The sequence below is a fragment of the Melospiza melodia genome, chromosome 30 (assembly GCF_035770615.1).
Source record: "Melospiza melodia melodia isolate bMelMel2 chromosome 30, bMelMel2.pri, whole genome shotgun sequence".
Lineage (NCBI taxonomy): Eukaryota > Metazoa > Chordata > Aves > Passeriformes > Passerellidae > Melospiza > Melospiza melodia.
In genome coordinates this window covers 4610665-4623835 of record NC_086223.1, presented here as the reverse complement: position 1 = coordinate 4623835, position 13171 = coordinate 4610665, and the positions used below count along the sequence as shown (strand labels likewise).

The 13171-nt window shown below is 46.9% G+C and overlaps 1 protein-coding gene across 2 annotated transcripts in view; it reads right to left on the bottom strand.

Annotated features, from left to right (window-relative positions):
• Positions 1-13171, bottom strand: part of MYO1D (myosin ID) — a 175058-nt gene that overhangs the window by 97147 nt on the left and 64740 nt on the right. For both annotated transcript variants that reach the window (XM_063179084.1, XM_063179083.1), the window contains exon 15: positions 6673-6839. In XM_063179084.1, coding sequence (XP_063035154.1) covers positions 6673-6839 — 167 coding nt within the window. The remainder of the gene's footprint in view (positions 1-6672; positions 6840-13171) is intronic.

Here is a 13171-nt window from a genome sequence, read left to right as displayed (position 1 = left end):
CCCAGAGGGAGGAGCCAAGCATTCCTACCCAGATATAATCCAGAGGTTCTGAGACACCAGCATGGCTTTCTGCACTGGATTCCCCAGAGGAACAGCAGCTGCCTCTCCTTCCACTGGATCTTCAGAGGCAGAATACATCCTTCTCTGCAGATCCCGCCTTGCTCCAGCAAAACCACATCTGATACTTCAAGAAAACTGCAGCCACAATTCCAATGGCACTGCCACCAACACCCCACAGGGTGTCAGGTTGGGTTCTGACTCTGTCAGTGTTGTTCTAGTGCACTGCATTGTTTATTCTGTCCTTTTATTTTTTTCCCTTCCCTATTAAAGAACTGTTATTTCCTGCTCCCATATTTTTTCCTGAGAGCCACTGAAATTAAAATTTACAGCAGGGTTGGAGGGGTGGGGAGGATTTACATTCTCCATTTCCAGGGGAGGCTCCTGCCTTCCTTAGCAGACTCCTGGCTTTCCAAACCAAGACAGCAATGTGCTAGAGAAGGGCAAAATTCAACTGGCTTTAGAAAAAATTATCAGTTAAATTGTAATAAAACTGAATATAGATGGAAGAGTCTGAAGAAATCCTTGCACAGATTTATTCCAGTTCTGCCTCAATTAAGCAAGCCATCGTGCAAAACCATGGGTTCCAATTCTGGTATTCCAAGACACAGCACTCACACACAGACCATGCTAAAAACAAACCCAGTTCTCAAAGCCTAAGATACATCTGATCTGAACATCCTTTTAAAAGAAAACACCCAGACTCTGCATTACCTAGAGTTTTAAAACAGGGTTTATAGAAAAAATCCAAGTACTATTTATGGCAATCTGCATTTGGTGTGGCATTAATTCATGGCAACATGGAAAGCTTCTCAGTACTATGGTGTTCTGGTTTTGAGTAAAACTTCCAGAAACAACTTTCAGGGTTTCCTACAGAGGATTTCTTCAATCATGAACCTTAAAATACAAGGAAAATTACCACAGAAGATGCATGATTTTGTGAGATACTGAAAAATAATATTGGGAGGAGCTCAAAATCCATCAGCACTGAACTGATGCAAGGAAACACACTCAGCACTGGCCTCCTGCAGATTTGTTCCAGTTTTCACACCTTCAGTATTCAATTTTAATTTTTGTTTGTGTACGTTTTGTTTGGTTTGGGAAATTTTGTTTTTTTGGAAGGAAAGCTTTGTTTTGTTCACATTCTGCATGAGAAACCACCTGCAACCAATTGCTTTGTCAGAAAACCTGAGTTTAAAAATTCTGCAAATAATTTTTTTCTCGTGCAAAGCTTTGGGAATAATTTCTAACAACCTGTGTCACACTTCCCCCCACAGCAGAGCTTTGGCTGCCCCAGTCTGTGCAAACATTGCCTGTAACTGTGGGTCAGCCATTCCTCCCATCCTCACTCTCCAAACTCCATTTTCCAGTACAGAGAAATGCAGACTAGAACTAAGACATCTACAAATCAAACCTGAAGCACTGAGATCAGCCCAATCTCTGTAAGATTTACCAGCCCAGGAAATGCTGATTAGGGGAACAGGCGTTTGCAAAAAGCAACAGTGAATTTTCTGCCTAAGATTTATGGACATAATAAGAGCTGAAATAGACATTTTCCCTGGAATGGAACTTGCAGCCGTGTTCTAAATAAAACAGGAACAAAGCGAGCTCAGCCACTTCGCACTTCAAAGCCCCCGGCCAAGGCAGCCATCAATCTCAAAGCTTCAGAGCTCTCAGCTCTCAGTTACACTGAAATGGCCTCACAATCCCTCTTTTCCTGGGAGCAGCACGGCAGGAGGGAACAGCCTCAAAGAGCCTGAATGGAAACACATCCCAGAGCCCATTCATTCATGAATTAGCCTTTGGAATGGGGGAATGGAGGTGCACACTGCGCTTAGGCAGGGAACACCATCCCCGGGGGTTACAGGGATCTCACTGATAAATAAACAGGATTAAAAACCTCCCCTCAGACTCCCAGGAGATTTAGCACGTGCTGGCAAAAGTATTGCTGCTCTCACACACACACAGACATCAGTGCTGCACACTGGATTCTCTGCCCTGCTCTCATCAGGAAAATGTTCCTGAAACAATTCACTTGCTGGGAAACATCTCTCACCTCCAGACAGTTCTGTTAGGAAAAAGAAAAAATAAAAGAGCAAAGCACTGGCAGTGCAACCCCCTCGAGCTGGGAACAAGGCTGGGAAACAGGCTGGGAAACAGGCTGGGATCCAGGCTATGGATCAGGCTGGGATCCAGACTATGGATCAGGATCGGACTCAGGCTTTGGATCAGGTTGGGATCCAGGCTGTGGATCAGGATCAGACCCAGGCTGTGGATCAGGATCAGACCCAGGTTATGGATCAGGTTCAGACCCAGGCTGTGGATCAGGATCAGACTCAGGTTATGGATCAGGATCAGACCCAGGTTATGGATCAGGATCAGACCCAGGCTGTGGATCAGGATCAGACCCAGGCTGTGGATCAGGATCAGACACAGGTTATGGATCAGGATCAGACCCAGGTTATGGATCAGGATCAGACCCAGGCTGTGAATCAGGATCAGACACAGGTTATGGATCAGGATCAGACCCAGGTTATGGATCAGGTTCATACCCAGGCTGTGGATCAGGATCAGACCCAGGCTGTGGATCAGGATCAGACTCAGGTTATGGATCAGGATCAGACCCAGGCTGTGGATCAGGATCAGACCCAGGTTATGGATCAGGATCAGACCCAGGCTGTGGATCAGGATCAGACCCAGGCTGTGGATCAGGATCAGACACAGGTTATGGATCAGGATCAGACCCAGGTTATGGATCAGGATCAGACCCAGGCTGTGAATCAGGATCAGACTCAGGTTATGGATCAGGATCAGACCCAGGCTGTGGATCAGGTTCAGACCCAGGCTGTGGATCAGGATCAGACTCAGGTTATGGATCAGGATCAGACCCAGGCTGTGGATCAAGTTCAGACCCAGGCTGTGGATCAGGATCAGACCCAGGCTGTGGATCAGGATCAGACCCAGGCTATGAGCCAGGCCTGCCCCATCAAGGAGCTCAGGAGAGCAGGGATGTCACAGCACCAAAACCCCTCCTGCTCCTTCCCACAGGCATTAAAGACACCCCAGTGCTGGTGCTGCCCTCCCTCCCAGGCACAGCAGGTGGAACATCCCAGCTGTCCCTCTGCTCACATTGTCCCCATGGATGTCACACAATGCCACCAACTCCTTCCCTGCAGCACAGGGCACGGCCTGGATGCCACAGCCACTCACTATCCTGCTGCTAATTATAGCCAGGCAGGGTCTGGAATAAATCTGCTCCCTGACAGCACAGCCCTGCCCCTCTCCTGCCTGCAGGTCCCCACAGCTCCCAAGGTCACTCAGACATGGAACACCCCTTCAAACACCTTTGTTTCTCCTTCCCCTCTGTACCTTCCTATGGAAACACCCAACAGGGATGAGCCTGCTCCTGGAGTTAACATTTCCCAGTCCAGCTCTTCTAAGAACCAAGATTTCTGCAAGCCACTAAATGGTGAAGCTTTAATGAACAATTTTGGGTGTGCAGCTGCAGCTGGGCCTCTCTGTCCCTTCCCAGCCTGCTGCTCACAGCTCTCAGTGTTGATTCCAAGCTATGTTTGACATGGCCTGGAATAGGCATATGGATGCCTCTGTGTGGAAAGGGTTGGATTACACTCACAAACCCCTTCCTGAAACCCAATCTGCTTTTTTTTTTTTTTTTTTTTAATGGTAATTTATAGATTAAACCAAGAGAATGCACCCCATCTGTGTAAGTGCCACCCAAATGGATGATGCCACGATCACAGGAAGGGACAGCCTGTCCTGGTCCAACAGAAAATACTTCAAATTGGAAAGGGCAGCCTGGCTTGCACAGAGCTCAAAGGAAGGTTTTCTTTATCCAAGGAAAGCTTGAGAAGGACATTTGTAATGGTCTTAACTGTGCTTCACTTCATTCTCTTCTGAGAGAGAGGAGATATCACCTACCTTACAGGATTTAGGGCTAAATATCAACAAACTCTTCTCCTACAGAAAGAGAAGTTTTTTTTTTTTTTTTCTGGTTTTATTTTTCTCAGTTTTTTAATTTAGAAAAGCCATTGCAGACCAGCACCACACACACACACAGTATTTGATCCCTCACTCTGGATATCAAATCCCACTCCAGGGCTGGGCAGGACTCCTGTTCCAGCACTGAAAAGCTGAAGCAGTTGCCATGTGCTGGTTTGGTTTCCTGGCTGCAAACACTGCAGGGTTGGAGCACACAGGAGCTCATCAAACATTCATTAAAAACAAAGCAGCTGTTTATATTAGTAGCAAATACATAAACTTAACAGTAAATTGTAATGAATTGCACATGTGAGGTGAAAGTACAGTCTATCCACTGCAGAATGGTTCAGGAAACTGAACTCCAGTGCTGCAGACTGGATTTAGAAAGCCAGAGCTTTTCATTCCACCTTGGGTATTATGATATATCCAGGCAAATCTCCACTATGAACAGCAAAAGATCTTTCACCAGCACTTTGTTTCTAACTTATGACATCCCACCTGCTTGGATAATTTAATTTTTTTTATTCTCACCTGATTCAATAACAGAACAAAAATTCCATTCACTGTTCCATCAGAGCAGGTTGAACTTGCAGGGCCCACATTAATTTAGTGGAGCCTTAAGACAAACTTCAATCTAAAACATGTCATTTATCACATGTCTGGTAGGAATTAAGAGGGCAAGAAGAATCAAAACCGCATTTAATGGGGTCATGATACCATCCCCCTGTTCAGACTTTCCATTTGAAAATCCAGGGGTTTTTCCCACATAATGTCACTATGCACCATCACGTGCTCCCCCAGACACAGCACCTCTTGCTTCAACAATTAGCAACAATTCAGAGAGAAAACAGCAGTTAATTAGCTCAGGTTTTAGGGTGATACTCAGGGGAAGCTCCTCATTACACATTCCTGCTGCAGATTAACACAGACAGTGAGTTTTAGCAGAGTTGAGCCTGAGCAGCACAAGCACCTCAGCACAGCTGAACCAGAGCAGCCACCTGGGCACAGCAGAACCAGAGTGGCAACCTTGGCACAGCAAAACAGAGCAGCCACCTTGGTACAGCTGAACCAGAGCAGCCACCTTGGCACCAGGGCATCCCCACTCCTGTGGGATCTGTTTCAGCCTATCCAGGAGCTGATTTAAACCAAGCACAGGAGCTGGGCAGTGTCTGGCAGCCTGTGGCACTCACATTCTATGAACAGAGAGAGATGATTCTCTCTCTCACAGGATTTTTCCTGGAGAAGCACAAAGAGAAGAAGAGAAAACAATTCTTATCTCTACTTGCTGCTCCTGTAGTTTTTGCACATGTGGAATGTGTTATGGAGATTGTTTACCTGGAGGGATTTGTCAACTGGATTCTGCTGAGGATTGTTTTGCTTTCTTGGCCAGTTGGGGAAAAAGCTGTGTCCTGACTGTCAGGAGACAGTAATGAGTTTTCTTTAATATGTAATTATAGTATTAGTATTAGTATTAGTATTAGTATTAGTATTAGTATTAGTATTAGTATTAGTATTAGTATTAGTATTAGTATTAGTATTAGTATTGCGTCTCTTTAATATAGTATAATATAATGCAATATAATATGTTGCTACATTTCTCTTCACAGAAAAAAGCAAGGCACAATTCTTCCCAAGAATATTTCTGGGTTTCACATACTCTGAACCTCAGAGAAAGGAAAAACAATTCTTATCTCATTTGCTGTGCCTGTGTTGTGCCAAAGTAGAATGCAATGTGGAGATTGTTTACCCACAGTGATGGTGTTTGGGTTCCTTGGCCTGTCAGGGCCAAGTGTGTAGCCCCACATTTCTCTTCACAGAGAAAAGCAAGGCACAATTCTTCCCCAGAATATTCTTATCTCATTTGCTGTGCCTGTGTTTGTGCAGAAGTTGAATGCAATATGGAGATTTTTTACCCACAGTGATGGTGTTTGTTTCCTTGGCCTGCCAGGTGTGTGTGTGTGTGTTGGACTGTTGGCTGACAGAAATGGGATGCTATGCAGGGTGTGCAGAGTTGAGGGCTTGGCAGATTCCGTTTAGATGTAATGTAATATAGTATAGAATAATATAGTATAATAAAGTAATTAATTAGGCTTCTGATAAGATGGAGTCCTCCTCATAATTTCTCCCTGCCACGGAGAAATAATACTAATACTAATACGAATTTCTTAATTTATTATATATAATAATATATAATTATGATGTATTTCAATAATAATACAGTTTTAACAAAGCAATTGTTCAGCCTTCTGAACCAATGGGTTCAGCTGCCAATCCCTCCCTAGATCTGAACCAATGGATTCAGCTGCCAATCCCTCCCTAGATCTGAACCAATGGATTCAGCTGCCAATCCCTCCCTAGATTTGTACCAATGGATTCAGCTGCCAATCCCTCTCTAGATTTGAACCAATGGATTCAGCTGCCAATCCCTCCCTAGGTCTGAACCAATGGATTCAGCTGCCAATCCCTCCCTAGATCTGAACCAATGGATTCAGCTGCCAGTCCCTCCCTAGATTTGTACCAATGGATTCAGCTGCCAATCCCTCCCTAGGTCTGGACCACTGGAGTCACTCCCAGCTCAGTGTGTCCCTGTTTCTCTGCAGGCAGGCCATGTCTCACCTGTGCAGGAACTTCTCGTAGCTCTGGCGGTAGGCGAAGCCGGCGCGCCGCACGCGCACGTTCTCCAGCAGCCCCAGGTACTCCACCTGGTGCCGGCAGCGCTCCTCGTCAAACAGCTGAGGGGACTTCTTGTCGTTGGGCTTGATGCAGCGCACGTAGTAGGGCTCCTGGGGACAGAGGACAGCAGTGTCACCCTGGCAGAGCACCCTGTGTGGGACACAGCCCTTCCTGAAGCAGCTCAGCCCGCCACTTGTGTTTTAACCTGCTCAGCACAACCAGGTTAAAACAGAAGTGACAATAACAGTGTTTAAAGAAAGTCTGGGTGTGGCACTCAGTGCCGTGGTCTAGGTGACAAGGTGGTGTCACAGACATCCTTTCATAAAAATCCTTTCTTTAGGATTTTTCCCCCTTCTGAGAAGCTGTGGCCTCAGCAACAAAATGTAAACAATGGTTATCTGCTGCTGTGGAATGCAACAGGTGGATCCGTGATTGGTCTCGGGTGGATGTTTCGATTTACTGACCACTCACGGCACAGCTGGGTCTCACTCTGTGCTGAGACACAGAACTTTGTTGTTCCTTTTCTATTCTTAGCTTAGCTAGCTTCTGAGAACTTTTCTCTCTATTCCTTTTAGCATAGTGATAATGTAATATATATCATAACCTAATAAACCAAGCCTTCTGAACATGAGGTCAACATTCTCGTCTCTCTCTTCACCCTGAAGACCCTTGCAAGCCCTGCAACAAGGTGGTGTGACAGTGTTGACAGGATGAGGGAAGAGATGATTTTGCAAGACAAAAACCCCAACACATTTCTAGTTCTCTGAGCATCTCATGCAGCCAGGGCACTGCAGTTCAAGTGGGAATGTGAGTCAGGGCAAGAAAGAACAAGAAAAATCAAAAATGCAGCAAATATGACTCAGAGGAATTGTGGGTTTAGCCTAGAAGGACCAAGGAGGCACAGAAACCCTCTGGTGGGAGATTTTGTGTATTTAAAGGATAGATATGAGGAAATGCAAACATTCAGCTTTAGGACAAAGGAGTCATGGTTTTAAGCACAGTATAAAAATTCAAATTAAGCTTCAGGAAAACAAGGAGTGGGAACAGAATGCCTGTGGGAAGGAGGGAACATCCATCAGTGGGGAGAAGAGCCTGCAAAAGGAAGATACAGGCAGAGGTGTCCTCAAACAGGAGGTGAATTTGGTGCACTCCCAAGGTCCCCCTCAGCCTTATTTTCTATGATTTGTCTATTCAGCCTTATTTCTATGATTTGAGGTCACTTACCCAATCTCAGGATAATATGAAAGGTCCCAAATTGTCCTTTCCCTTCAGCAATGCTGAGGGAACAGGATCATCCATGGCTGTCCTGGCTAGTCCTGACACAACCTGAAGCTTTGCAGCTCCTGGACCAGCCCAGGGATGAGTGTGAGCCATGAATGGGCCAAGAAAGGCAAACCTGGGAAAGCAAAGCCTCCTATCCTGACAGCTGCCACAAGCCACTGCATTTCCATGTTGGATAAAGCCCTTTTCCAACCCAGAGATGGGGTCAGACCTGCCCTGTGCTGCATCTGGTGGCAGGATTAATATAAACCATCTAAATCCCTGGAGGGGGTTGATATCACAAATATTCCACAGAACTGCAAAGCCTTGGGAACAAGAATCCAAATTAAATCACCATGGAATGGTTTGGGTTGGAGGGGATTGTGAAGATCACCCAGAGCCTGGGATGATCCACAATCCCAGGTGGCTCCAGAATTTGCAGGGATGGGGCAGCCACAGCTTCCCTGGACATGTCATTAGGAGCAGGAATTCCAGAAGTGTCACTTGTTCACTGCTGACACATCAGCAGCCAGGTCTCAGCTGCTCCTCATGATGCCACAGAATCCCCCAGCACAGCTCTGCCACTCCCAAATGCAAAACCCCCCAAAACCCCTCAAAACCCCCCAAAACCCCTCAAATCTGTGCCTTCAGGTCCAGCACAAAGGGCACTGACTGTGCCCGCATTTCACATAAAAAAGCTGAAATCCTTTGGAAAGCAGGAATGGGAGGAGCCTGCACAGACAGGAGATCATCTATCAGTGCAATTACAGTGTAATTAAAGCCTCTCAGAAACGACAGCTCCTGGAGTAAATTCTAAAGTAGATTATTCCATGCTTCCAAATCCCCAAGCCCCAGCTCTTCAGGGGGATAATTATGCAGCTCCCATTCTTGCTGTCAGACAACTGCAGTTTGTAAAGGGAAGAACTGAAATGCAGAGACACAAAGGCCCCAGCTCTGAAAGCTCTTTGGATGTCTAATTGCAGCTGATTTTATTTTTTTTTCCATCAAGCTGAGCGACTTTTAGATTTTTAAGTGTTAAAAAGAAACCAAACTAGTTTTAAACCATTGCACCCTAAACAAACTCTTTCTTAAGGGGTTTCTTTTCTGTACTTTATAGCTCCTTACATGAGAGAGGGGATGGGACAGGACAGACAAATTGTGCTGGATGTGCCCAATCAATCACAGTGATGACATTATCACTTAGCAGAGGTGAAGCCTGTCAGCCTGGATGGAAGGAAGAGTCAGACAAAAGGAGTTACAGAGGAGGAGGAGGAAAAAAATAAAAGAAATAAGGAGATGCATGTTCAAAGAGCCCCAGAGAAGATTGTCAGTCACAGCTGGGGCAGCCATAGAGCTTCCTGTGTCAGGATTTACAAAACAGCCACCCAAAATAATCCACCACACAGAAAAGGGCTTGGACAGTAAAACATGTTCTTGAGAAATGGCACACAGCAACTGGAAAAGCCAGTTTTTGTTTTGAGTGGTTTGGTTTTGGAAAAAACAAAGTACTTTTTCCTACCTACAGGAAGCTTTGCCTAAAAGATTCTGGAAATCTGGAGGATTTCAGCAGCATTGAGATGGCTGTGCTGATAAGCACAATTTAAACTCATTGTGCTCCAAAACCAGATTTCATGGAGTCACAGAATTGTTCAGGCTGGAAAAACCCTCCGAGATCATCAAATCCAGCTGATCCCAGAACTGTCCCCTGTCCCCAGGTGCCACATCCACATGGCTTTTAAAGCCCTCAGGGATGGGGACTCCATCACTGCCCTGGGCAGCTGTGCCAATGCCTGAGCACCTTCTCCATCAATAAGTCTTCCCCAAATCCACCCAGACCCTGCCCTGGCCCAGCCTGAGCTGTTCCCTCTGCTCCTGTCCCTGTCCCCCTGGGCTGTCCCCTCCTGGCAGGAGCTGTGCAGAGCCCCAAGAGCCCCCTGAGCCTCCTTTGCTCCAGGCTGAGCCCCTGCCCAGCTCCCTCAGCCCCTCCTGGGGCTCCAGATCCTTCCCAGCTCCATTCCCTGCCCTGGACACACTCCAGTGTCTTTCCTGTTCTGGAAGCTCCAAAACTGTCCCCAGCATTGGAGGTGTGGCATTTCCAGCCACATTTCCAGTGTCTCCATATGGAGTTGTGTTTGCAGAAGCTGAAATGAAAACCAGCTTTGAGAACAGCCCCTGCCATGGCTCTGACCCCAGGGAAGCTCCTGAGACATCCCAGTGACCTCAACACCTGCCCCTCCTCTCAGAGACTGCAGAGCTCTGCTTCACCACCAAAAGTCAGGTTTAAAACAGAATAGCAACAAAAAAGAATTTTAAACTTTGTTATTTTGAATAGCAGAGAAGTTATTTAACTTTAATGCTGCAGCTACTGGAGACTTTGATATTCTGGTAGTGCTGAGGTGATGGCTGAACTCAATGATCTCAATTAAATGTATTTTCCAGACTTAACAATTCTAAAATTCCAAGATTATTGTTGTTTAAATTTGCACTTTTGGAGACTATTCCCCCAAAGGAGGATTTAAAGGTACTCCTGCTACAGCCAAAGCCCTTCAGCTTTCCAAGGAGGCCAAACATGAACATCAATAAAGAGGAGCTCTTGGGCTGCCACCCTGTTGAGGACTGCAGAAACTGAGCATATAAATGTGGTGGAATTTTCAGAGAAGCTCTGAGGCAGAGCAGCCCAGGTGAGCAAGGAGCACTGAATGCACTGGGCACACCAGGAAATGTCAATAAACCATCAGCTCAAGCTGCACAAAACTCAAACCTATCTGCAACTTGGGTTTTTTTGAGAAAAACATGAACTGGTGTTACCTCCCCTAAGGAATTTTATTCCTCTGACATCCCCAGACCTCAACAGTTTGTGCAACCCTGTGTTCAGAGCTGTTTCCATCAGCTGTGACCACAGGCTTCCCAAAAAATCCTGCAGGGTCCAAGCCACAGCCAAGACACACAGAGAGTGTCACTGTTGATTCCCCACTGGAGCAGCTTCAGTCCCAATTTCAGCACAGGAAAAATGAGTAACAGCCCCAGAAAGGAGGAGAGCACCTGGAACTGCAGGGATGGGGTACCCAAAACAGAGAGTGCCTTCACCAGCAGAGCTTCCAGCCCAGCAGAAGGAAGAGCCAAGTGTCCAGACTGGTAGAGCATCCAGCTCTTTGTGCATCACCAGCATCTTGCTGGCATGGCCTGAATACCCAATTATTGCTTGTACATATCATTAACTGTCCCAAAAGTCACCTCACAGAGATACTTAGGACAGAGCAGCCAGACAGGAGCTATCAGCTCAATGATATACTGCTTGAAGAACACAAATATTGTGTTCAGGGGTTTTGTCTAAGGAACCTCCCCAAAATTTACACCCTTTAAAGTGACACCAGCCTGGCTGCAGGATGGGTCTCACCAACAAACAACTCCCTGCCAGGAGGGGACAGCCAGGTGAGGTTGGGCTCTGCTCTCAGGGAATAGGGACATGAGGAGAGGGAATGGCCTCAGGCTGGGTTCAGTTTGGATATTGGGGAAATTTGGATATTGTTCTGTTTGGATATTGGGAAAATTTGGATATTGCTCAGTTTGGATATTGGGAAAATTTCTTCATGGAAAAGGTTTGTCAAGCCCTAGAAGAGGCTGCCCAGGGCAGTGGTGGAGTCCCCATTCCTGCAAGTGTTCATGAAAGGTGGGGATGTGGCACTTGGGGGGACAGTGGTGGCCTTGGCCATGCTGGGGATAAGCTGGACTCAGTCTCAGAGGCTTTTCCAGCCTGAATAATTCTGTGACTCCAAGAAATCTGATTTTGGAGCACACTGAGTTTATATTATGCTTATCAGCACTGGCATCTCAATGCTAATGAAATCTTCTTTTCTTCATTGCTATTCAACAGAAAATCACAAAAACACCAACAGCTTCAATGCAAATTTCTCAATGAAAGTTTAGGGCAGGTAAAGAAAGGGAAAGGACCACACTGAGACTCACACAGGAACCTCCCAGTGAATTTTACTTGGAAACAGTAAAACTTGTGCCTGCCCCTGGAAAGGCTGGTAATTAAGATGGAAATACTGATGATAAATGGATTGAAGTAAATGAATTCCACCCAAGCCAGGCAGCCTTCAGTGAGCAATGCTGGTAACCCACTGCTTCAAGATGGATAAGGTGGGATTTAAACTCTCCATGCCCTGCTGGGAGCTGCAGGGATTGTTCAAACCACCACAGTGCACAGCATTCTCCGAACTATTCTATTTTTCCACCTCCCAGGTGGCCTGGAATAATTTTTCCAATAAACAAGGAAAGGAAGTTTTTCCATGGATGCCTGCTGAACTTACCTGCTGTGCCCTGATCACAGCTCTCCCCTCAACCCCCCCAGGGATTTTTGCTGTCCTGAGCCTTTCCTGGGCTGCCTCAGGCTCCCCACACTGTAGGAGGGAGGGGGGGACCTTTGTAGGACCAGACCTGCAGTAACAGCACTAAGGAGAAACTTTTCCTTCCAGAAGTGCTCCTCTCCCTGAGCTCCTGGCACTCCCGACACCTGCACCAGGTTAGGGCAGGGCCAGCCAGCAGATTATTTGGGTGATCAGATCAGTTTTGACTCCTTGGAAAATAGAATAAAGTCTGTCCCCATGCCCAGCAGGGTCACAGCCACCTTCCAGCTCAGGATTTGCCATCCAGGAAAGCTCCTCTCTGTCTCCACAGGCCCTCTCTCAATTTTGACTGCTGCTGCCTGTTTTAGCAAGGCCTGGCCTTGGGTGGGCTCACAGGGGCATCTTCTCAGGAGCCCTGAGGCAAAACATTCTGGGGGAGCCAGGGGTCTCCACTCCCCACTGGGGCCCAGCTGGCACCTCCAGGCTGCTTTGGTGGGTCCCAGACCCTCCTGCAGAGCTCAGATCAAACCCACTCCAGTACAGGAACACAAAATACAGGACCATGGGATCACAGAATGTCCTTTGTTGGGAGGACCCCCAGAGATCACCCAGTCAAACTCCTGGCTCTGCACAATCCCACCCCTGGAGCATTGTCCAGCTGGGCTGGGACCATTCCCTGGGGAGCCTGGGCAGTGCCCAGCACCCTCTGGGGAGACCCCACAAATCAGGTGTGATTCCATGTCCTAACCCTGGACACAAGAAGTGAGGGCAGCTCTCTCTTCTGTGCACAGCCAGCACCGGGCGCTGTGCTCTGACCCATCTCCTTTGCTCCC